We start from the raw sequence: 25,954 nt of genomic DNA, 5'->3' as shown, positions 1-25,954 counted from the left end.
AAAACAAAAGCATCAACTCAAGCGGGATTTAAATGAGAAGAAAAAAAAAGAACAAGGGGATTGACTCATCCGCTGTCATTGTTGGGTAAAAGGAGATCAGCTGGTTGAGGTCGGAAAAAAGAAAGACGAGACGAGACAGATCGTCTGATAGGTTATGGTATGGAAGTAAATATGTGCCATCAGAATTTGAATAAAAAATGCATCTGAAACTTGAATGTTGTATATTTGCGCTTACTTTTTCAATTTGAAAATTAATTCAGAATACAATTTTGACCTAAAAAAAAATTCAGTGTCATTATTTGTACACGTTTGCAATTTTCATTTGTTAAAAAAATTCACATTCCTATTTCAAAGTGATGAAATTTTCAATATATATATTTTTCAGTGTTAAAAAATTTCAGCATATAAAAAAATTCAACTTTTAAAAATTCAAATGCAATATTTTCAGTGTCCTAAAAATTCAACTTGCTCAAATTCGCTGTCTCAAATTCAACATCTAAAAATTCGCTGTACAAAAATGGCGAGGTTACTTCAGGTCACAGACATTAGCAATCGTTGTCAGATTTCAACACCCAGCCAATCACATGACCTAAGCGTCATATTGAAGAAATACCAGCATCACCGAGGCTAGCGACCATGGAGGCGAACGCAAACCCAACGGTGAGTCTATGCTTTCATATTTCTGTAGTACATTTTATTTTGCGCATGAACTTTGATACATGATATTAAAGCTTGATTTAAAACACGGGTTTGGGCCGTTGTTAATCTTACGCCATGTAATGCTGGCATATTAGTTCTCGCTACCTGCTAGACCTCCACCCTCTTCTCTTGGCTGTCCTACGCCCAATTTTCCCCTGTTTTATTTAAAAAAGGAATATTACTTGCGCCAAGTCTAGAATCTTTAAAGATAACTGATGGGTGGCGACTTTCTGGGTTGTTTGTATGTTGTCTTAGGTGAGACTGAGACAGGCGGTCTTAGTAAAAGTCGTAATTTTCCAGGACATGCTACCGCTAATGTAGAAGCTAACATGGCTGCCTTGTGTGCTTCAAGGAGGGGCTGTGAACTCTACCGACATTAATTATAACCACAACCCCATTCTGTTCATCTACTGTATTGTTCATGTGACTTCATTTATGAATAAATTTATACATTTATGGTCATTATAGCGTCATCCAAACTACTGCTTCTCTTATCTGACAAGTGTTGATATATATTAATTTACATTCTTTTTACTTTGCGGTACAAAACGTCGTTCTGTTACCTAGCAACATTAGAAACTACCTCCTTTGTTTTTTCATTTGATTTTAACTCATTTTGAAGAAAATATATGCTTGCAAGTACAGCTGTTAACTTATTAAAATCATTTTAATCCCCACTACTTTGTATCTCCAAAATATATCTTTGGTTACAAAGAATGTTTGAGCTATGCTAAAATTTGTGATTAATGTTGTAATTAAAAGCAAATTCTGATTAAGTTACACACCATTCAATTCCTGAACCCCACAGTGCCTTGACAGAGGTACATTTTAATTGGATAATTTAATGTGTAGCATGTACACTATCATTCATTTAATTTATTACATAGGAATCTGCAATCAAGTACATTTTGAGTTCTCTTGATCCCTTCTTTGTGTTTTCCAGGGTGTAGATTCCCGAAATTGAATGGGAGGAGAGCGGGCTTCCTCTTCAGGAAGAGTCAAACGTCACAGTACCAGATTCAAATGTGCAACTGACTGACGAACAAATGGACTTAAGAGACGCAGTAAACCCAAAAGGCACATCACTGTCTTTTGGTTGTGACATTTATATTGCTGCAGTTCTGTTTTGTGAACAGTTCTTCACTCTGTGAAAGTTGTCCAGTTTCAAAATCCAGCATTTATGAAATGTAAAGCTAAGTGCTGATCATATTACCACAAAGGTAAAATTTGTGCTTTGGAAAAGTGAATCATGGTGCTTTTATGGTAGACATGTTAAAGAACTAAAATGTTCTAAATTTGTGAGTTGATTGTTCTTTTTTTCTCAAAAGGAACCTAGTAGGTACAGTTGTGTAGGACCTTAATTTTCTTGCATTATAAGAATGGAAAAGTTAAGTTTGGTTTATGTCATTTATTTTCTAATACTTCAAGCATAGATGAACATTCAATAAAACATTGCATAAAAACAGTTTCCGTTTCATATTTCCTGTACAAACAGTGCTGACTCAGAAACTCTGAACATAGTTACTCTAACATTTAAGATTTACAGGGATGCTTGACAAACATTTCAGGTACTTAGTCGTCACTTCAAAGAACACAACTTAATGTCAAGACTGCGGTGAATGATGAACAGTATTTGTAAAAAAAAAAGAAGCTAATAATAAAATGACTTTGTAATTTTACTTAATTGCCATATTGAAATGCAATTATTGAACAAATGAAACACCAATGCACTGAGTTCTCAAAGAAGACCAAAGCCAGTCCCAACCGATTTAAGACATCATGTCAGCATACAGAGCCTGGTAGGTAGAATAATGGCTTGGAAGGCGTAAACGTTCACTGCAGGTGGATGAAGTGGCCATGTGGTTTGGTCCAGTTGACTGCACTACTTCAGGCTTCAGTTCCTGCCATGGAGCCTCCCAGCCAACCCAAAATCTCATGAGCTGGTGCAGATTGTCTGAAAATGCTAGGAAAAGTATAATTTTTTTTAGATACATGGTGAGTTTCCTGTAGATGGAATCATTCATAAAGCTGACTTTGAGATATGACTTTATGCGAATGTCTTTTCCATCTAAGAAACTAATGAATATGAATGTGATATCCTTCAAAAATCATTTGAATACCTTTTGCCATGTTCACTAATCAACCTGAAAAGCTTTATCAGCTTTATCTGTGCAGTGTTGTAAGTCATGATTATAACAAAATAAATGTAGTGTATTATGCTGGTATGTATTGCACGTCTTATCATTCTCAAAATAACAAACATTGGCCAAATGTTTATACAGACATTTTACCTTCTTTGAGAAACTGATGGAGAAACCCTGTCACCTGCAGTTTCTGCTTCCAAGACATCATCGTTGTCGTCACCGTCATCACTTTGCTTCTTCACCTGTGGCCAACTGATTGGACCATCTGTAATTGTAGAAATAGAAATGGCTCCAAACGATCATGGAGTCTATCAAAAATATGATCCATATGTTCCTTGAAAAGAAAAAAGAAAAAAAATGTCAAAAACATTGTCAGTAAAATAAAAAAACTATTTTGAAATCAGTAGGTCAGTATTGAGAAATCAAATTAAAGATATTTAATCTAAAATAATTTAACAGCTGTACTTGCAAGCATATATTTTCTTCAAAATGAGTTAAAATCAAATGAAAAAACAAAGGAGGTTGTTTCTAATGTTGCTAGGTAACAGAACGACGTTTTGTAACGCAAAGTAAAAGAATGTAAATTAATAGATAAGAGAAGCAGTAGTTTGGATGACGCTATAATGACCATAAATGTATAAATTTATTCATAAATGAAGTCACATGAACAATACAGTAGATGAACAGAATGGGGTTGTGGTTATAATTAATGTCGGTAGAGTTCACAGCCCCTCCTTGAAGCACACAAGGCAGCCATATTAGCTTCTACATTAGCGGTAGCATGTCCTGGAAAATTACGACTTTTATTAAGACTGCCTGTCTCAGTCTCACCTAAGACAACATACAAACAACCCAGAAAGTCGCCACCCATCAGTTATCTTTAAAGATACTAGACTTGGCGCAAGTAATATTCCTTTTTTAAATAAAACAGGGGAAAATTGGGCGTAGGACAGCCAAGAGAAGAGGGTGGAGGTCTAGCAGGTAGCGAGAACTAATATGCCAGCATTACATGGCGTAAGATTAACAACGGCCCAAACCCGTGTTTTAAATCAAGCTTTAATATCATGTATCAAAGTTCATGCGCAAAATAAAATGTACTACAGAAATATGAAAGCATAGACTCACCGTTGGGTTTGCGTTCGCCTCCATGGTCGCTAGCCTCGGTGATGCTGGTATTTCTTCAATATGACGCTTAGGTCATGTGATTGGCTGGGTGTTGAAATCTGACAACGATTGCTAATGTCTGTGACCTGAAGTAACCTCGCCATTTTTGTACAGCGAATTTTTAGATGTTGAATTTGAGACAGCGAATTTGAGCAAGTTGAATTTTTAGGACACTGAAAATATTGCATTTGAATTTTTAAAAGTTGAATTTTTTTATATGCTGAAATTTTTTAACACTGAAAAATATATATATTGAAAATTTCATCACTTTGAAATAGGAATGTGAATTTTTTTAACAAATGAAAATTGCAAACGTGTACAAATAATGACACTGAATTTTTTTTTAGGTCAAAATTGTATTCTGAATTAATTTTCAAATTGAAAAAGTAAGCGCAAATATACAACATTCAAGTTTCAGATGCATTTTTTATTCAAATTCTGATGGCACATATTTACTTCCATATTATGGAGGCCAGATGGTTTAAGCTGAAGAAGACTGCCGATCTCACGCAAACCACTCAGAACCACGGGTCTATTTTTATTTTGAAACTCGCGACAAAGATGCAAAGCAGTCCGATTTGTCAAAGCTGAGATGTTATCTTGTGTGGTGTGTACGACCGCCGGTCACCTGACTAAAGTTTTCCTTTGTGTGAATTAGTAGGCCACCCAGCCAAGCTGCAGAGTCACTCTGTGCAGCCCCACGGTTTCCTGTTTCTGGCACGGCTTGCTTCAGAATAAGGTCAACTCCACACAAAGGTGAGAGTAATAGGTTTCATAACCTTCCTTAAAACTTCGTTTGCTCGCTTTAGTAAAAAACTGTCATGACTAAAGGTATAGAATGTGCTGTCTGTTTTACATAGGAAAAAAACCACAGATAAAGAATCCTTCAGGGGTTTTTTGTTCATATACTCTAATTCCCTGTCTAAGTGTTGAGGATTGTTTGGTCTGCGTGTCCTCTCATGTTCATCAGTTCAGGTGATTCCGGAGGTTTTTGAATTTGTTTGCCACAGATCCGCTTTGGCGTTTGAACTCCTACCTTCCTGCGACACGTCGGACCACTCCGGGTTAGGGAACTCGTACTGGCCCATCCTGATCCTCCTCTTCATCCCGGGGGAAATAGCTTGGCCGGTGTTGGAGTAGAAAGGAGGGTAGCCGCACAACCTAGCAGGGGAGGCAAACAGATACGGGCGTTTTTTAATCTGCCTCCGATACACTTCTGTATCCACAGTACCTTACAAAAGTAACCATTGCCTTGATTTATTTTCTTTAACCTTTTGTAACATTACATACACAAATGTTATGCATATAATTTGGAACATCACATTGTGTGGTGCGTTTTTATACTCTGACAGCTGTGTGCAATACTGTAATTTAATCTCACAGCACAGGAAGCTCTTTGTGACATTTGTCTCAAAAATACGGGGCATGGCAGACATGGTCGCATGAAACCAAGGTGGAAATTTCTGGCCTACATGCAGAATGCTACTTGTGGTGGAAGACTAAACACCAGCCTGAACGCATCACCTCCACACCAAAGCACGGTGGTGGCAGCAGAGAACGGAGTTCACCAGAAGACAAATGGGAAAAAAATAAATACAGGGAAATCCCGGGAGAAAACATCTGAGGCTGCAAATGGAATGATTCAGATCGAAGGGTATTTACGTTACGACGGCCTAGTCAAAGTCCAGATCCAAATTAGAATCTTTGTCAAATCTGAATGAGAAATTCTGTGTGGATTGGGGGAGAAAAAGAATGGTCAAAATGGATTGTTGCTAGGTGTGGTAGAGACAAAACCGAAAGGACAGGAAGTGAAACGGGGGTTCAACAAAATATCCACTGGACGCAAATGCATGCCACATTTTCCAGATCTTTATTTGTGGAATTATTTGAAAACAGTTTCATCAAGCGAAAAAGTTCGACAGGTGTAACTATTACTGGAAAGCACAGCTTAAATTATCACCACCCTCACCCCAAAGAACCCCTGACTCTACTGTCTCTGTACTTACAGGATGTACATGATGACGCCCAGAGACCACATGTCGCATGACTTGTCATACTTCTCCGGACCCAAAACCTCAGGAGCTTATCAATGATAACACACCAAAACATAAACACAGAATACATAAAACAGTTCACATTATCAGACAGAAAAATATGTTTTGTTTTTTGCTTTGAAGCAACAACTCAAACTCCTGATATCATTTTACACACCTAAAAGAAAAGAAAAGAAAAAAAAAAGTAATGAAACCTCTTACCCACATAGTACGGTGTGTAGCAGGGCGTCTGCAGGGGGTTATGTAACGTCGTCTCTTTCGCAAAGCCAAAGTCTGTCAGCTTCAGCACCGCGTTTTTGGCTTTGGTGGTGTACAGCAGGTTCTCCGGCTGGAGATGCGAGCAGAGAAGTGGAAGGAGCCAGAGATTACGACGTGTATTTTTTATTTATTTTTTTGCGATTTGGAGGTTCTCATCTGGATACCTCTACGCACCTTGATGTCTCTGTGGGCGATGTCGATGTTGTGGAGAAACGAGATGGCGGTCCCGATGTCCCTCATGATCTCAGATGCCTCTGGGAGGAAACACATAAACAGACTCTCTCAAACCAGAAGCGGATCGGGTACGGCAGGATATGAAGAGGTGGAGCGCAGGCCCGCTTTGGGTTTAAGCTGGATGTTCGGTGGAAGTTTCACTTCCTATTTTTACCGACGCAGATGAACCCATGTGACCTTACATTGTTTCACACCAAAAGATTTAAAATAATTTAAACTTCACACATGAGTTAGCTTTTTTTTTTAAAAAAGATGACTCAGAGTGGCAGCTGCATTCTCGTGATTTAGCTTTAAAGAGGTGCATCCGATGCTTTCGGCTGAAGTGCATCTGACTCCACGGATCTGTCCTTTCCTGGGTAATGCCATCTAAGGAGAGAGAGTCTGATGTGGTCATTTACTCTCACCTTTTTCAGTGAAGGCCTGGTCTCCTCTGGCCTGGATTCTGCTGAACAGCTCTCCTCCTTCCATACTGGATAAACAGAGATCAATTCATGACTGTTAGCTTTTTACGACAGAATGATAAAGTCTCATTTATTCCTTAATAGGCACTGAGATTATGTATTTTTTTTATAACCAGTTTGCTTTAAAACAAAGAATTGTAATTGATTCTACTGATTCGAAATCCCTTGAAATAGTTTCTTTAGTAGCTCTGAAAGATACTGGAATAAGATGAGTGAAGGAAATGTTTAAATCTGTTTTTTGTTTTTTTTGCCGTGGGTTTCCATGGTGAAGCAGATGCATTCAAGTAACATCCCAAGTGGGTCTCAGTGGTGTAAGTAGGGCCGGGCAATAAATCAATATACATACACATAATATCAACAGATAATATGTCTGGAAAAATGTTCAACTAACTCACTCGTTTTTTTTTTTGGTTACCTAGTAACAACCTGTTGAGTAACTTGTACCTAACTGCTTACAAACAAAAAAAACAACAATGGCGTGGAGTGAAAGTTGTGGATTAAACAGGAAATGTCACGTCATCAGTTTGGCTGTATTTCATATATTTAAAACAAAAAACTAATTGACAATTGTCAATATCGACTGATATGAAACGCTTATTTCGTGACAGGTATTGAGGCATATCGCCCGGACCCAGGTTGCCATGGAGACTGGACCATCGGATACATTTCCGTGGAGGAACAAACCTCTATGCCTCGTCTGACTCCAAGTTTGGAGCAGAGAGGATTACGGCCTGGGTTGTTTTTCAGGCTGTTCAGGTCAAGTGAAAATAGCTCCTAATCCTTCAGCATATCAAGACAATTTGGACAATTTTGTGCTCCAGACTTTATGGGACCAGTTTTGGGTCGGCCCCGCTTCCTGTTCCAACACAATGACTGAGGACGGGGAGATTAAGCGAGGTACCCAAACAACATGGGTGAGCGGGTTTTGGCGTGGAAGAACCTGAGTGACCTGGACAGAGAGCTGACCTCAACCCGAATGAGCACCTTTTCGGTGTCTGACCTCACAGAGGCTCTCGTGGAAGAATGTTCAAACATTTCCGTAAACACGAGTGTTACAGCTATGATCTGTGGGCCAAACATCATCTTAAACCCTACAGATTAAAGGTGGACGAGGCTTTTGACCATCTGATGCAGGGCTTTCCCCATATAGCTTGCTTAGTCTTGTGTTTTTGTGTTAAAAATGTTTAAAAAATGAGAGCAAATTTGACTGGGTAGTTGACAATACACTCAAAAAAGTCTTAAAGTTCAGTTAAATGATTTTAAAGTGATCAACCAAACAAGCTATGAAATGCTAGTCATGTTTAAAACTAAAATAAATGATAGAAATATCACCTAAAATAGAGAATGATGAGTAAGCATATTTTGTGTGCTATAATAAATATTCTTAAATTTCAAAATTTCAAAGTTGTAAAAAGTTTTCTTGTTTAATGTCTGTAGCTTGGTGTCATATTTTGATTTGCTTGAATTCTGATTGGATAAAAAAAAGACCCTTCTGTAATTGGCTGGTGTTGTGGCTTATTTACATGAACTTTACCAAGCTGGAAGCACAAACAAACATCGTGCCAGGCGCGTTCCAGAACGAGCGCGTAGATTCACACGCTGCACAAGTTCAGCTTGAAACAACAAAACAATAACATAACATTTTTTTTACACACATAAGAATTTGTAAGCCCCGCCCTCGTCTCTGCTTATCATTTTCATGAGTCCTTCTTCCCCCTTGAGGAATTCACTCCTCCTCTGGTTTCACATGGCATCTCTGCCAAGATGAGAGACTAAAAATAGAAAGATTTTATCAAAGCCCCTCAGCTTGTCTTTAGTGTGAGCCTAAAACTCTCCAGTCAGTGTTTGGAGGAAGGCACCTCAAACCATACAGGAAAATAGGATTGTTTTTTTTTTTTGTGGAGTGCCAGAAAATGCTTTGTACTGTAACAAGCATCAACTATAGAAGCCTAAAATGTTCTGTGGGTTTCTCTATAGTGGGAGTGTTTTTTAATTTACCAGAAAATGATGATATTAGGTCTCCAACATTTATCAGATTTTTTTTTACAAAACTCATACGGGTCTGGTGATCACCAGTCGGAGCCGACTCATGAAAAACCAGTAGCTTTTAATTACTGGCAGAGAGACGGAAGCATCTCTCATTCCAACACGTTCTGGAAACTAAAACGTCTTAGACAATGATCGACCTCGTTTACCACCCAAGATATGTATTGTCGTTTTCAGATAACGTTTTACTCAAGGATTACTGAACTCGTTTACAGTTTTATTTTTAGATTCAAATCATTCCCAGCATATACAGCCACGTTATTTGAAAGTTTTGAGTATAACGTCACCAAAATGTTCCAAGATCACTTAAAAGTCTGCTCTCCCCCGCTCAGTGACTGATATCTGAAACTCCCGTCTGCTGCTGAGCAAAGTGTGTCCGTTATCATTGCTGGGTGGATCTGTGAGCATTAATAAGTGTGTTCTTTTTGTGGTTTACAGATGAGCAGATAGGTGAAGGACAAGTGTGACTGTGAGTGCGTTTTGGTTCACTATCTGCAGTGTCCTCCCAGCAGGGAATCTTCTTTTAGTTGCAGCTATGAAACTTAATTGACAAATTAGAGCAGCTGTAGCCACTCTCTTCTTTGTCAAAAAATAACTAACCTATAACACACACACCCACACACACGCACGCATCCACGCGCACACACAAAATGAGCAGATGTGAAAGCTGTTGCTGTTTAAATGTTGACATTTTGGGTGGTGACTGAGGACAGTCCTACTGTAGAGAAGCACAGAGAAATGGGAAGTTTGACAGGAATTAGCTAACTTTCAGGTTGACTGATGACAGGTGGACGAAAGCCCCAAAAAACATTTCTTTTCCAGTCAGCGAATGCACCAAATTAAGCACTACACTGCAAAAAGCGCACGTCTCAAAACAAGTTAGAAAAATATAGAAAACAAAACATTTTCCCATGTTATAAGTGAAAAAATTTGCCAGTATTGAGAAATCACTGCCTTAAGACAAGCTCCTATATTTTTCTGAGTTACTTGTAGGTTTTCTCTTATTTCAAGTGTACTCAGATATTTCCACTAGAAACTACACAACGTAATTATTTATTTTTTCTTTTTTGCAGCGTATCACAACATAACATGAACAACATTACATTACTCTGCAATGTAAAAGTTGTTACTGAGTGAATAAAACCTCAATTTTGTGTTCGATTTGAAGTCAGGGAGATCACAGAGTTATAAGCCAATAGAAACTGTAAAACAGTATTTTATACCACATGTGAAGACATATCTACTGTTCATTCAGTAATTTCCTGTCTGTGATAAATAAAGTATTTCTATTCTATTCTATTCTATTCTATTCTATTCTATTCTATTCTATTCTATTCTATTCTATTCTATTCTAATCTATTCTATTCTATTCTATTCTATTCTATTCTATTCTATTCTATTCTATTCTATTCTATTCTATTCTATTCCATTCCATTCCATTAGGGTTTGACAGAGAAACACAAATTAGATAAAAAGAAGGCTCCATTTGGTTTTAAAGCTTTCATCACCGACGTGTCATTAATCAGGCTGGATTTTAAATAACTATAATCCTTTAAGAAAACGCTGAGTTGGGGAAAGGAGCTACATTTTCAAGATGTACACATGAAGACTGCTGTTTAGTTTGCCATCATCAATAATACAAAATACTAAAGACAATTTAAAATACCAACCATATTCTCATTTAGTTAATCTCTAAAACCTTAGTAAAACCAAAGTGATATGGCCTCTACTTCTGATATAAATAATTAGTGACTCTTCACAACAGGATTGTTGCTCTCATCATGTAATTATGTTTTATAATTTTCAAGCTGAAATCAGAATCAAAATTTGCAGGGCTTAGCTTTACAGAAAAACAAACAGATATGCTAAATATACAGCATAGATGAGATAACTAACACAAAACAGGTTGCTATGTCTGCACATGGATTTATTAAATGTAATTCCATAAAAAAAAAAATAAAAAAAAATGAAGTTTTAGAGACTTGTACCAAAAGTTTGTATTGTTTGGAAACTTTCTATCCTGGCCTGTTTCTGTGCCTGAAGGAAAACGAGCTACTGAAACTTTTCTTAGTCTGATTCCTCTTTTGAGTTCAGAGGTAAAGATGTGTTGTTTATTTGAAGCCTTATCTCAACCTGTCACAGCCCGGCTGTGTTAGTCAGCGGTTAAAGGTCATGAAGCGACAGTGGAAATGATACCGGGCTTTGATAGGCCTTCACTCACACGCTTCTGAATCAATAGCGATGCAGCATTACTCAGACCTTTCAACTTCACACCTCCCTGCACACGCGTACACACACACACACGCACGCACGCACGCACGCACACACACACACACACACAGACAGTGAGAGGACAAAAAGTAGCAAAGAGCTGTGGCGTAACTAAAAGTGGTTACAATGATCAGCTGCTGTGTCAAATTCCCTAGAACAGAAACGGTCATTTCCCTTCAGTCACTCCTTGCCTGCTTTTGATCTCTAAAATTATGCTTAACCATCAAAACCAAGATGGGATGGGTTTTAGTTGTGATGAGTTCTCTACTCTTATTGACAAAAAAAAAACAACAACTATCTTTTCTCACAGCTTCCACACACAGAAATCTTCTGTTAAGTCTGCAATGACATGAGTATTCTTGAAGCAAATGCTTCGAACCAGTGTGAGCGAATCGAAGGTAATGGGGCTCGCGTCTGGAAAGACAGTCATTTGCTCTTCTAGAAGACAAGGGGATCTACATAAACTCAGCGTAAAAACATGAGAGCCGCAGGTTTTTCTTTAGATTTTTGATCTGGGATTGTTAGATACAGGAAAGTATTTAACTTTTCATGACTTTCAGCTGAGGAGATACAAAACTACATTAATACAATATAGCGCTGTGAGAAGAAAAAAAACTCGGAGAGTGTGCTTGGGCTTCAAGTGACAAACTGACGGGCGGACGTTTTCATTCAGGACTTTGTCAGAGAGCAGAATCTGTGGTCCATTCAATTACAACGAGTCGTTCTGGTCCTGAAGATGCAATCCAGTCCCAGACCATCACACAATCTCCACCATGCTTTTTTCTGAAAAGCTGTGTCGGTTTTATGCAAGACACCTAATGTCCAGAAACACCAACTTTTGTCCTGTTTACCTTCTCAGAAGTTTTGGGAATCATCCAGCTGTATCTTTTGATCAGAGTTGGTTTGTCATGGAAGCCATTTTTGCAGAGACTCTTTCCTAATGCTGAATCATGAATACTGACATCAACTCAGATGTTGTTCTGGATTCTTTTGCGACCTCTTCCATGATTCATCGGTCTGCGTTTTGAGGTTGGCTGGCCACTCCTGAGAAAGCTCCCCAGTGTCTCATGTTTGCTTCATATGTTTGGATTTCTACAGATTTGTGGTTAATGACAAGTCTCCGATTTTGCTTTACTTTCAATTTTTCTTTCTACAGTGAGCCACAATGGTTTCGGTTGCTTCTTCCCTTAATAAATGAAATCATCATTTTAAAAGTGCATCTGTGGCATAAAAATGTGTTTTATTGTTTAAAGTGTGACCAAACAAAAAGAAAAAAAAGCTAAAGTTAGAAGAAATCTGTTACGGAAAAATATCTATCACAGTACGTTTGTCATTTTAAAAAACTTTTAAATTCTGACTTTATTTTATTATAAATATTGAATGTATTGGTGCGTACAAAGCTGAGTTAGGTCAACATTTGTAAAGTGTCATCTTACCACTCCATGATGATGAGCAGGCATTTCTTCCCGTGGTGCATGTTCTCGTACAGGCTCAGGATGCGAACGATGTAGGGCCCACCAGACACTCGCCAGTGTAGCTCCACCTCCCGTCTGGCTTTGGGACTGTCGTAGAGAATCTGTTGGGTTAACAGACATGGAACAAGTGAGAATCACTTCTTTAAGTTATTACTAAAGCCTATGAAGATGGGTGAAGATGCTATAATTGTAGAAAAGCCAGGTGTCCTTAAGAAAGTCTGGAAATAAATGTGAATAAAAAACTGAAACAAAAGTCTGTTTTTGTCTGTTTGCTTGTTTCTGTGGGTATAGCATCTAATGCTATTATTATTAGCAAGCTTGAGCTTGTCACTGTCTCTTAAATGTCGCTGCATTTAAGGGGGAGTGACATGTTGGGGGACAACTAACTCTAGATGGACTAAAAGTTTTAGTGGTAAAACAGGCCAGTGTCATCAATATAATGCTTAAATTCTCACAAATAAAACAAACCAGTGAGACTTTCAGCTGCTTCCATTCACTGCTAATGGAAGCCGAATAACTACTTCCTGTTACAGTTGTTTTGAGAAAGGGGGTTGCTGTACAAAGATCGGAGTTGCAATGCTGTTCAGAATAAGAGCAGGTATAACTGTAATTATCTAAATGCCTCTAAAAATATGTTTTGTGAATGTAACTTTACACTACTGTGTTAAATCAGTGGCTCACCATGTCGTGCTTTTAAATGCATTGGTAGGGTCCTGGTTTGTAAAGTCTCTAAGCTGCTGTTCTCATGTGTTATTCATGCCTTCTTACGCTTGAGAGGGAAAAATCATGAAATAAACATTTTCCTTAAAAAAGAAAGTGCATTCAAACTAAGGGCTTTACCAGAAACATGCATAGATGAAAACTGGTATGAATTGGTGAGAAAAAGATTACATTAGTAAAGGTTTAAATTTAATGAACTTTTAGATGTGGGGAATTGTTTTGTTTTTCTTTCAATAGAAATTGTCATAAGAGTATGTAATTGCCACATGTCAAACAGAATGAGATAACTAATAAGAACTCAGCTTTTAATAATGTGCTGTAGGTAGAAAAGCTTGTTGTTGCTTCGACCAGCATTAACTCAAGGCAAGATGGCTTCAAAATTGGTTAATGTGGTAAAACACTGACCCGCATAAAGCAGCTATGAACATAAGGTTCTAACCTTGGGGCCGTCCCAAAGGAAACGGAGAAGCAGAGAGAAAGCGTGTGTGGTTTCAAACCGTGACTTCCTAAAACCTAAAACTAAGAAACAGGTGATCCGTCAATGCTTGCTGCTTGCGTGAGGAGTTTGGTGTGCTGGGTGTTTCAGTTCACCTTTGTTTAATCTTTTTGTTGTTGTTGCTGTTGTTTTTCATTAAAGTTAATGAAGTCAAGTGTCACAGTACGCTTCCTAAAAAGTTTGCTAAACAGCCTGTTTAGCCCCAAGCTGAATAGGCTAATTAGCGAGCGCTCCACAAGTTAGCAGTACTGAGCTGAGCACGTGTGTCGCCTTTAAGGTCATTCGTTCAGATGGTGGGGTGTGTTTGACACATGCAGATGCAGGACGCGGTCACCCTCATTTAAGCTCGCATGTAGACGTGCGCAGCAGGTGTTTGACTTGGACACCGCATGCAGTCAGAGAGTATTTTTGGATGCAGCAGTGATGGAGTGATATGCTGTTCACGAGGCCAAATAAACTGCAGTTCATAACACACACACAGTTTGACTGAGTAGCACGTGGCAGACACACAACATAAATCTGCGCTGTGTTAAATGGCGTCGAACTGTTGAGGTGACCCAAGAGCGAGCGCAGTCAGCTAGCAGCGAGCGCAGTCTGCTAGCAGCGAGCGCCTGCTTCGGTAACGCCTTTACTGCCCGGTTCTTCGTTCCATATTCCCCTGTCTGTCTTCACTTCTCTATCTCTTTAGAAACAACAACCATAAAGGGAAAAAAAAGGGGACTATTTTAGGACTTTCACATTCAGCTACTAACGGAAAGAAAGGAAACTTCCTGGAAACCCCAAAATGTCACAAAACAACACCTAGCTGGTGTAAGGCCATGTTTCAGCTGGCTAAAGCTGAGGAGGAAGTCAAGAGATCAAGTGGAGCAGGGTGTTGAAAGAAGAAGTTGAGGATTTCCGCTGACTAAACTTGTCCGATCCAACACACTCTGTGTCTCATTTCTTTTTTAGCTTCACCCACTTGAGGCTGACTTTGACAAAAAAGCAGTGGGCAGGTTTTGTTTCTAATTGTGTTCTTTATAACTTTATGGCTTCAGTCTGAGCAGCAGGTTTTTCCTTAATTTCCTGGATAGGAAGAGATTGGGGGGGTGGGGATAATAAAACTGAATTAAACGTACCACAAAAACCGTGGGGAGGGAGGGAGCAGAACGTTGAGAGAATACGGCAAGCTAATCTCATGATGGACTTTGAACACATAAACCAATCAAAAACGTCCCAGCACTCAAAGCCGTCTGATTTGTGTCAGGAGAGGCTTAACTCGCACCGAGAAGCATGATTTGCCTGATCACTTCACTCGTTTTAATTGCCCCGGTACGTCTCACAGAACCTTAATTACACGCATGCACACACTACCACTCGGAGATGTTTACGCGCTATTAAGTATCGGCGCGGTTCGACGAGGCCGTGTGTACAGCTTCATAAAGCTGTGGTTTATCTTTACAACCTTTTACCAATAAAGCAGGACTCATAAAGTGAACCCGTCTGTGTGTCAGGGAGGCTTAACTCGCACCGAGAAGCATGATTTGCCTGATCACTTCACTCGTTTTAATTGCCCCGGTACGTCTCACAGAACCTTAATTACACGCATGCACACACTACCACTCGGAGATGTTTACGCGCTATTAAGTATCGGCGCGGTTCGACGAGGCCGTGTGTACAGCTTCATAAAGCTGTGGTTTATCTTTACAACCTTTTACCAATAAAGCAGGACTCATAAAGTGAACAACAAAGCGTGGGTTGAACATCCGATCTGTGAGGGTTGATTAAGCAAAAAAAAGAAAAAAAAGAGAGACAGGCCATTCACAAGTCTTTTATAGTCAATATAAAGACTTTTGAAGATGTTTAAACCAGATTTAGGTTTGGAAGACAATATCCCGAGCTCTGAACATCACTGTTCAACTCATCATCTGAAGGCATAAAGAGCATGACAAAGCTCCAAACCTAACAAAGACATGACTGTCTACCTGTATAGGTGGAGAGTCCTGGAAACCCCAGGACTGTCCTGGGTGGACAGTCATGTCCGGCAAGATGAGCATTAATCAGAAAAGCAACCAAGAGGCCTGAAGTAACTCAGGAGGAGATGCAGAGATCCATGGTTCCGGTGGAAGAATCTGTCGATGGTACAACTATTAGTTCTATTCTCTACTGATCTGGATTTTATGGTCGAGTGGCAAGAACAAAGTCAAATTCGGAGAAGAAGTTGTAGTCCAGTTTACGGTAAACCAGGTAAAGAAGCAGTAATCCAGGAAGACAATCTGTTTGAGGCTTTAAAAGAAAAGGTACAAGGTTCACCTTATGACAGACAACTCTAAACATAAAATAGTGTTTATTCAAAGTACCGTATTTTCTGGACAGTAAGGGTGCTTTCACACCTCATAGTCCGGCTATTCTAGACTCGATTCAGTTGGGAACTATAATTGCAACCTTTGTTACTATTTCAGTAGCTGCGGTTTGCTTTCGCATTGCACTATGTCAAACAATACAAGCTAATTAAAAAAACCTATTCCTCGCCCTCGAACTAAAAAGTTCAATCTCTAGATGTGCAGAGCTTGTAAGAAACATGCGGCAAATTACACGCAGCTGTAAATATTGTAAAAGGCGGTTCTGAAAGCAGGCTGAATCCAACTGCGCACCAAGATTTATTTTCTTTTTTCTTCATAACTTTAAAAAAACATTTACAGTATGTGTTTTCACTTTCAAGTCACAATTATGCTGCATCCTGCTTTAGTTTTCTAGTGTTGATTAATCCCAATGAATTACATTGGGATTGAAGTTTGTTCTTTTAATGTAAAAGCACATTGTGGGGAAAAGTTTCAGGGGAATAAATACATCTGTAAGATGCTGAACGTAAAATTTCTAAAATTGGTTTAAACAGAACCATCAGTGAATAAAGTCTGGCTCCATCATCTAAAGGCAGATATATGAATAATTCACACTGAGACTTTAATTTCTTTTAGAGCAGACTAAAAACAATGTCAGCTGTCATGCTACTCGTACAATCTCCTGATGCTTTCAACCAAGATGAGCCTTGTCCTCAAAACCTGGGAGACTGATTAACTTGTTTAACAAGACCAGCTACTAACGGTAGAGCATGCAAGATATGCAACAGCAGCTTCGGAAATATTGATATTTTGTATTTGATTTGCAGCACAGCCATAAACACACCTACCTTCACTTTAAGAAGGTCTGTCCTTTTCATAGAGACCTCTAAAATGAAATAATTACAAGCTAGATTTGTGCTTAAAGGCAGTGCTCAAAAGAGGCCATCCAAACAACACAAGGAACCCTTTGTCCTGTCGCTAAGTGAGACAAATCTGAGTTAAAAGACAACAGTAACCGAATTACATTAAGAGGAATGGCTCCCGGCCAGCGCGGCCGTAAAGTAGATTAGACCTATATCCATCTATCACATTTATGGCTCAAAACAACTCTTAATTCAAGACACAAAATGGACGACTCTTTCGAATCCACCTTAGACCTTTGATCATTTCTACTCCAATTCTATTTGTTTAGAGGCAAAAGCGAAAAAAAAAAAAACCTTCACTTCAACCCCGTCAACCTAGTTGGCATTGCCACCACAACATGCAATGTTAAAATACCTCACATCTATGCAGTTTTCTTTTTTTTTTTTACACCTCCAAGAGGTGTCAGTATAGGTGCAGACTAATGTGCATATGAACGTCCTTGGATAGACATTTGACAAATGAGAACAACGAAACATGTGACATCGCTCTGAGTCACTTGCCTCGATGTTAAAGCCAATATAAATGAGTGTGAGAGGCCTGGTCTGAGCGAATATCTGTCTGAACAGAAGGGGCGCCTTATGCGATCCGTCAGAGCAAATGAAAGATGAGCTCTCGGGGCTGTCTGGCTCCCAGACGAAGCCAAACCACACACCACAGAGGGAGAGCTACATTAGGAGCGTGTGTGTATGTTTGTCTCCATCATTTTCCTGTAAAATCTATAAATTTCTTACGATAACTGCACGGTTTGTGATGTTTTCTCACACTTTGTGTCACAATGACCCTCTGTGAGCTCACGCTGATGAAAGCTAAAATCTGCCAATCATGAAAGCTGTTTACGCGATCAGACAAGAATTCAAGGAATTACACAACGCTGCTGTTAAACCTTGATAACATTTCATGCGAACAGCTCACTTTATCAGTAGGAAATTCGCCTTGTAGCCTCAAATTTTTAGGCAACATGCATTTTATCTCTCTCCTCACGGATGTTTGTTTCTGCCACAATATGTTGACTTTAGCATTTCATCTTTCGGTCGTGGTCTAATTTTATCAGTTTTTTTTTTTTCATCTTTTCTGAGGCTTTCGATTACACAGCAACACAGCTGCTGCTAGTTTTGGTCACTCAGACAGATTAGAATAAGCCTGCAAATCTCTGAGCGTTTGACACTGTGCTGACAGGTGAGAGGTAAGTGCGCTGCACACGTGCCTGACTTTAAGCGTGCGCTATAGTTTCCGCTGCTCGCAGAGAAAGATGTCACCATCAAAATGTACGCGTCTCTTTCAATAAGTGATATCACAAAGTGCTTCACGAGAGACCACCGATCACAAGTCTCAAGTCCGAGGGCCACTGAAGGTTTGTCTGTATCTTAGCAAAGGGAACCACCTCATCATAGGATGTCAGAAATCTGCCAGGGACGTTGTGGGTGCAGAAACTCTCCAATATAAATACAATATAAAGGAAGAGCTCTAACTGGAAACCAGCGCATCAAGATTGAAGTCACATGTGAAAACTTGGTGGATTTTCTCAGAAGCCTGGTAGAAGCATTTTGAACAACTTCGTTAAGACCTTTTTGTGCGCTAAAACACGTCTTAGCACGATGAAACAAAAGCATGAATAATTGTTCTTCCATTCAGAAGGCGAGTCAACCGAGCTTAGTTTGGCGATATTTCGCAGAGGATAAAAACAAGAACGAACTAGAGACTTGACATGTGCATTCAAAGTAAAAACCACAATCAAAGTTTTTTTAAAGATCCAGGAGGTCCAAATATCTCCTTTATCAACACATGGATATTTCTGGTGCAAAAACAATTTAAGTTTTTCTTTGTTTAATGAAAGAAAACTGCCATCCACCGCATTAACACCGTCTACGCACATTAACAGACTGCGAAGTTCAGACATTGTGCAACTAAATATCATCTGCATAGCAGTGATTAGAGATGTATTTTAATGTCTTTAAAGACAAGTGCATTAAACACAGAGTGACATTTTCCGAACATTTGCATCTGTTCCTCGGATAAGCAGATCTTCTCACCTCAGACACGTAAGCAACTTACAAAAGTTACTCACAAATCTTGAACTTTTTTGTGATGCTACAACAAACTTCAATGTATTTTATAGGAGTTTCAGAGGTAGGCCAACAAGTTTGTGGGCAATTGTGAACTGGATGGAAAATGTTCCATATATTTCAACATTCTACAAATAAAAATTTAACAATTTGGCATGCACTTGAGTCAATATTTTGCAGAGCCTCCTTTCACTGCAATTACAACCGCAATTCTACTGGGGTAAGTATTAACTCAGTTTGCACATCTGAAGATCAGCCAATGTTGTGATCCCAGCCTGATTGGACAGAAAGCATTTCTGAAGACTTGCCACAGATTTTCAATTGCATTCAGGCTTTGGATTTACATAGGCCATCCTCCTCACAAACATAGTTTGATCTATATAATTCAACTGTAGGTCTGACTGCATGTTTAGGGTTGCTGTTCCACAGAAAGGTTCATCTTCAACCCATTCTCAAGTTATTTCGCACCCTCTAACTGGTGGATTTAGCTTCATCCATCTTCCCGTGAACTCTGACTAGCTTCCCTGTCCCTGCTAAAAAAAAATCTAAAACAAAAACAAATATGCTGTAGCTACTTCCACCATATATCATCATGTATTTGTGGCAAAGAATAAACAAGATTTGTAATGGCTTTCTCTTCACAGATATTTACTTCTTCCCACTCTTCCATAAAGGCCGGAGTTTTGGAGCGCATGTTTAATAGTTACTGTGGGTCCCTGGGATGTTTCTTTCTGCCATAAACCCACAGAGATAAGATGCCTCCCTAAGTGGAGACGATGTTATCTCACATAGCTGTGGGTTAAAGAAAAAAGGAATAAAACAAAACGTCAAAAACGTGTAAAATCTGAGTCAAAAGTCATCCATATTATTCATTTCAAAAGAAAACGATCAAAAACAAAAAAGATTGTAGTTATTAAATAATCAAATAATAGGAGTGGTTGTCTAAGGTGCCTATTGCTGCAAGGACTAAAACATAAATAAGTAAAAACAAACTTAGGTCAGTTTTAGTCTCTTTCCCACAGTTCTCCAGCTCAGCATTCTCCTCTCCCAGCTGCTCCACCTTCCTCCGATTAGCTCATCTGGACTCTGTCACTCTTCACTCCTTCCACAGTTTATAAGTTCACTGACCTTCGTTGTCCTCTACTTGTTCCTCCCGTTACTCTGTCCTGTTCTCCTTGCGCACAATCTGAAAATTCTCTTTTATTAAAACTTCTGTCTGCATTTTGTTCCTGCTCTCAACACGCAAAACATGACAGTGCTGAAAACTAAGCCGTCCTAACCACAATCAGCTGACAAAGTGAAATCAAATGTTTAAATTAATTCAGTATTAGGTCATCTTGATTCTATTTTGGTGAGTCTGACAGACAATACTGTCCTTTCAAGCGTTTCCTTAAGTTACAGTTTAGATAAAAACGTGTCAGATGGTTCTGATGCCATCACAAACCAAAGTTGCTATATGATTTCTAGCAAACTGAAAAAGCAGTTTCACTTATTTAACCATTAAATTAATAGCGACTTTAAATCAAATGTTAGTTTTTTCTGTGTTGTTCATGTTCCGGCTTATCTATAATCTTCATTTATTTATCGCAATCTAACTTTGAATGAAATAGTGAAGAACAGATTTTCTGGCCACATTTAAATATCCTCAAGAGAGTAAAATGCTGCTGGGTAGGGATACATGTCTGGTTATGTGTGCTAATTGGGGCTTCACAGTACACTGTGAAGCTCTGCTGTTGTATGTCGACTGATTATTCTAGGCTAGTTTAACTAAAAGAAAGCAAAGTTGTATAAAAGCAAAGTGTTGTGCAATGTCTTATTAAAGAGGCTAGCTTCATTATTACAATAAATAATGAAATTAAATGCATGTGCCAGTTGCACTATTGATTCAGAAACAGATGGAGCTAATCTTAAGTAAAACAGCTAAACCTTTTAAAAACTGACACACTGATGATAAACAACGTGGAGTGTAGTGCAGCTTTTTAAAAGTACTTAATTTAAGAATAGCACACCTCTTATCTTATGAACCTCTATGTGTGAGTCAAACAATAATCTTGCCCAGAGCACCAGAACAGTTGGAGTCGGCTCTGCTTGGTAGGTTTAGACTTGTGCCATGCTCCTTCTGTATTCGGATAACGGACTGAGCAGGAATCTGACACACATTCCAAGCTTGGGATACTATTTTTTAACCTCACAGATATATTATCCTTGACATGTCTGGTGTGGTCATCATGGTGACACTTGTCTAAAAGTTGTCTAACAAACATCCATGGTTTGAATAAAGATTGTTTTATATATATATATATATATATATATATATATATATATAAATTTCCCAGATTTGTATTTTGTTTACTCACTGGGTTGAAGGCAGGTTGTTGCACCATATTTTATTTAGGTGGCTGCAACTACAAAAGCATGCCACACTTTTCAGATTTTTGGGGGGTAAAGATGTTTGGTTGTAATGTGAAGTAATTTTAGGGGTATAACTACTTTTAAAAGTTAATAATTGTTCTGGGTTCCTTATTTTCCTAAGAGTATGAGTATTTATAATTCCAGAAAAGTTTTTGATACTCCAACAGGTTTCTCATTTTTACAGGCATTTGGGACAGAGTTAAAGGGCAAACTTTTCCATAACAGTTTGCATGAAAGTACCAATATGTAAAAATATCCTCAGATGTTTGTATTGGAATAACTGTGTAATATTTCATAATATCATCATGTTATGCTTTAAAATGTAAGTGAACAGAACAGAGCTGTCATTTAAACAAAAAATATAGCAAAAAAAAAAGTTTTCAAAAACCTGCAAAAGTTTAATTTGTTAGATGCTTTTCAATTCCAAATAAAGATTAAATCTGTTAAACAACGCTTCAAAAATGTCCTTACTGTATAATGACACCCTTCCTGAGCTCAAACAAACCTCTCCATTCTTTTGCATATGTCGTTTCTACAACAAACCAGCAGATAAGTGTCAGGTTACTTCTTTACCTTCAGAGCGCACTTCTCTCCGGTCTTCTTGTTGAAGCACTCCAGAACCTTGCCGTTGATCCCCAAGCCCAGAACCTGACTGGAAATCTTGTAGTCGTCAGTCACTGCGTTGCGCTTTATCTCCAGTTTGGGATAAGCCGGCATGGGGAAGTGAGTGGACCCGGTGTCGGTGCCCTTCGTGTCCTCGGCTGGGAGCGCAGCTGGCGGCGGCTGCTGTTTCGGGTTGTCAGCTGAAGGTTCCGATTCGGTTCCATCGGTCTTTGTTGACTGCGGCGGTTTTTCCTTCCCGTTACCATTTTGAAGCATGATCGCACCCGGCTTGGAGCGAATCTAAGAGAAGTTGCTTGATGACTCTCGCAGGTCACCGCGTAAAGCCGACAGGTTCGGAACCCTAACCACTAATCTAAACACCGATCACACATTTGCTCATCCTGGACAACAGGTCCTCGAGGAGGGGAGAGGGGAGAGAGAGATAAAAACGCCACAAAAACCCACCCCGTCTTCTTTTAAGAGCTCATTAGTAATTTAGTTTCAGATGTTTCCTTTAACTGCGCGCCTGTTTTTAAACTGTTCCCCGAGTTTCACCGATCAGCACTTATTCCCCGCTGATTAATTCAACACATCCGAAACGAAAGCCGAACATTAAAATAGTATTAGATCTCTATAAAGGACTTTAATCTGTTGACCCTGGTGATCTCCGTTTCCCGTTGATCTTGGGTTCTAGTTACATTCACATGGCCAGCTACTGTCACTGTTTGTTTAAGCGCCACCCCTCCTTCAGTCAAGTCATGTTTCTCCACTGACCTATGAGACAGTCTTAAAGGAGCAGGACGGAAATTCTCTGAGCGTTTACTCAGTAGTAGCGCGATAAGGAGAGGTGGAAATAAAAAAGCCCAGACAGGAAAAAAAAACACACACACACAAAAGACAAGGCGTACAACCGTAAACATGTTATTTAAAAATAATAATAAAATAAACTGTGGTAAAAATGTCAAGTTACAGAAACAATCGATCATATATATATATATATATTTTTACAGAACATTCTTGCTAACACGAGGTGTAGTGAGAGAAATCTGCAGGTGCCGTCGCTGTGGACTGGTCAGCTTTAAGGTGATGAATGCAAGAAAAATTCATGCTATGTGCTCAGTGATCCAGTGCACAGAGCAGGGCAACCCCTCGTTTGACCCAGTACCTCTGACTTAGCTCTGTGGGCAGCTCCAAGGCAGTCACATAATTACTGGAAAGGCCAGTGGTGGATGAGCTCCCTATGGGAAAACAAAAGGCACATTATCTGCATAATACAGGGTCTTAGATAATTATCTCACAGCCACAAACTTTAGTATACATTTTTTTATTTCATAGCATAGAGCACCATAAGGTAGCACATAAATGTGGCAAAGTAACATGTTTCCCAATTTCTTTTCAAAAAAAAAAAAGAGAAAAGAATCAGAAAAGTGTGGCATGTATTTGTGCTACAAAGTATTAGGGCCAGGCTAAGAAAAAAAATCATAAGAATAAAGTTATATGTGAATAAAGTTGAAAAAATACAAGTCGTAACAGTACGAGAGTAAAGTTGTAGTAATTACCAGAATAAACACACCGGGGTGTGTTCCGCTACTGATAATAAACTCATTCTAGCGTGATAAGCGATTATTTCCTCATTTATAAAACCAAAGTATAGCTTTGGCATTCGACGCTCAACATTCTTCATTTTACTGCAGTTATAAGACTGCTCTTTCATGTTGGAGTTTTTATAATATTCTGACTTTATTCTGGTAATATTTCAACTATATTTCAATGGTTTTCTCATCCAACTTTGTTCTCGTAATTGTATTTATTTATTTTGTCATAACCTTACTCTAACATTTGTATTGAACCTCCTTAGTTTCACATCCTTTAATAAAGTCTAGAGCATTTAATTACCTTTAAAAATGACATAATTTCTAAGGAGCAGTGGTGAGTACACTTTCACTAATAACACATTTTTTATTTAGCACTAACTTTGAACTAGTTAAGCGTGCTTAAATAACATTTTCGGGATAAACTCTAAAGCATTAATTTTCTTGGCTGTTTTGTAAACTTTTAGTAGGATAAAGTTCAACACCTGTGGGGAAGCTTTGTTTATCGACTGTAAAGAATTCTTCAAGTAGTTTGCTCTTATTTATATTATTTATATAACCCTGAAATATTATTAACTTTTAACTTCACAGTTCTGTTTACACTTTTGCACTTTGTGTATTCGTTTTACAAGACCCAAAGTTCAGCATTATTTGTCACACGCACCAAGTACTTGATTCATAAAATGCTATGAAATACTTTTAGAGCTCAGCCTATACAAAATGTTGTAAACGTATAAATATTTAACCTCTGAACAAACTGATGAGACAGCCAGTATGAGACGTGGGCTTCGTGCTGTGGGTGGAAGACGCAGAGCTGTACTTTCAGCGGCTTCGTGAAACTCGACACTTAACTGGAGTCTATTTTGGATGAGTAATAAAACCACTTTAAGGAGGTGCACACAAACACTTGAGTAAGACCCTCGGCTTCCAGGCACCACTTTAACACAGTTTATAACATGGGATTACAGATTTTCTTTCATAAATGTCAGAAATTAGCAAATTACCACAACCACATACATATTTATCTGCTGTGTTTGGGTGGATATTTTTTTTGTCATTGCATAAGTACTGACCAGCTCGGCTGGGAGTCTTGTAGACGGGACAGAGGTAGATCCAGGTAGTTTCTCGACTGCTGAGGGCTTTGGGGAACAGCCAGATGACGGGCATTTGTGTGTGGAACTCCATGAGGGTGGAATCAGTGAGCAGGCCTGATTTTTTATTCCAGCTGGCCCCCTCCAGGAATAGACCGTGGATGTAGCAGCCTGTGTTGGGCATTTCTCTTATCTCTGACAGGGGTTTCACCATCACCTGGAGGGGGAGGCATTGCAAGGCATATGAGAAAAAAACCTCATATGTGGAAAAGTACAGGTTCCTTCACATGTGGGAAAGACACAGAGAGGTCAGGAAAACAGGATGCCAGGAGGGAATAAGAAGAAGTGATACAAGAAAAGACACAAAGAAGATAGAAGATAGAGGAACGTTTTCAGACAATAAAGAGAATCTAGTGTGCAGATACAAAAACACTCTTTAGGTTGCTTTCACACCAAAAATGCAACAAATGTGGCAATTTTGGTTCCCAATTGAACCAAGTCCACTGGACTATAAGATATCCAGACATGGAAAGAACTAAAATCAGATTCCAGATTTTTCCAACAAATTAATCATGGAAATATGAAAAAAAAAAAAATTTTTTTGAACTATTATCACAAATATAGCCTGATGGACCTTAACGTCAAATCCCAGTGTTTCAATAGGAATGCTGAACTGGCGTGCATGATTCTGCAGGGTTCCGGTGAGAAAGGCTTGTGGGAAAAAGAACCCGCTAATCCAGTACACAAATGGGTTGCCGTCGGAGATCCATCGCTGGAAGAAACTGATCCTCTGGAGAAGGTCCCACACCCAGGAAGCCAGAGGCTTCATGGAGGGGTACGCCTGTCGAGAGAAAGCATGGCAGCTAGAAAGCAGAGACTAAAAGCAGGAAATATGTACAAATTTGGGACATTCTAAACAGAAAACA

The 25,954-nt window shown here is 38.9% G+C and overlaps 2 protein-coding genes and 1 long non-coding RNA gene across 4 annotated transcripts in view; all 3 read right to left on the bottom strand.

The window, feature by feature from the left end:
- mapkapk3 (MAPK activated protein kinase 3) overlaps positions 1-23,108 on the bottom strand; it is a 28,069-nt gene extending 4,961 nt beyond the window's left edge. Inside the window, exons 1-7 of the mRNA XM_008409622.3 lie at positions 22,316-23,108; positions 12,768-12,907; positions 6,958-7,022; positions 6,494-6,573; positions 6,263-6,389; positions 6,014-6,089; positions 5,044-5,168 (exon numbers count right to left, since the gene is read on the bottom strand). Coding sequence (XP_008407844.1) covers positions 5,044-5,168; positions 6,014-6,089; positions 6,263-6,389; positions 6,494-6,573; positions 6,958-7,022; positions 12,768-12,907; positions 22,316-22,621 — 919 coding nt within the window. The 5' untranslated portion in view covers positions 22,622-23,108. The remainder of the gene's footprint in view (positions 1-5,043; positions 5,169-6,013; positions 6,090-6,262; positions 6,390-6,493; positions 6,574-6,957; positions 7,023-12,767; positions 12,908-22,315) is intronic.
- On the bottom strand, positions 2,179-4,462 carry LOC145551747 (uncharacterized). Of its 2 annotated transcripts, XR_014087640.1 has the most exons (3): positions 3,969-4,224; positions 2,991-3,177; positions 2,179-2,662 (listed from the first exon to the last, which is right to left on the bottom strand). It is a non-coding gene; the product is annotated as an uncharacterized LOC145551747 (long non-coding RNA). The 2 variants fall into 2 exon arrangements; XR_014087639.1 differs by having other exon boundaries at positions 2,991-4,462.
- A 142-nt stretch (positions 23,109-23,250) lies between the features above and the next one.
- Positions 23,251-25,954, bottom strand: part of dnah1 (dynein, axonemal, heavy chain 1) — a gene marked incomplete at its 5' end in the record, with an annotated part of 35,465 nt that continues 32,761 nt past the window's right edge. Inside the window, 3 exons of the mRNA XM_017304994.2 lie at positions 23,251-23,583; positions 25,011-25,245; positions 25,663-25,869. Of these exons, the coding sequence (XP_017160483.2) occupies positions 23,462-23,583; positions 25,011-25,245; positions 25,663-25,869 (564 nt within the window). The remainder of the gene's footprint in view (positions 23,584-25,010; positions 25,246-25,662; positions 25,870-25,954) is intronic.

Source organism: Poecilia reticulata, chromosome 5 (genome assembly GCF_904066995.2).
Source record: "Poecilia reticulata chromosome 5, P_reticulata-male-v2, whole genome shotgun sequence".
Taxonomy (NCBI): Eukaryota; Metazoa; Chordata; class Actinopteri; order Cyprinodontiformes; family Poeciliidae; genus Poecilia; species Poecilia reticulata.
Note: the sequence above shows the minus strand (reverse complement) of the source record. Positions and strands in the feature narration are given on the sequence as shown.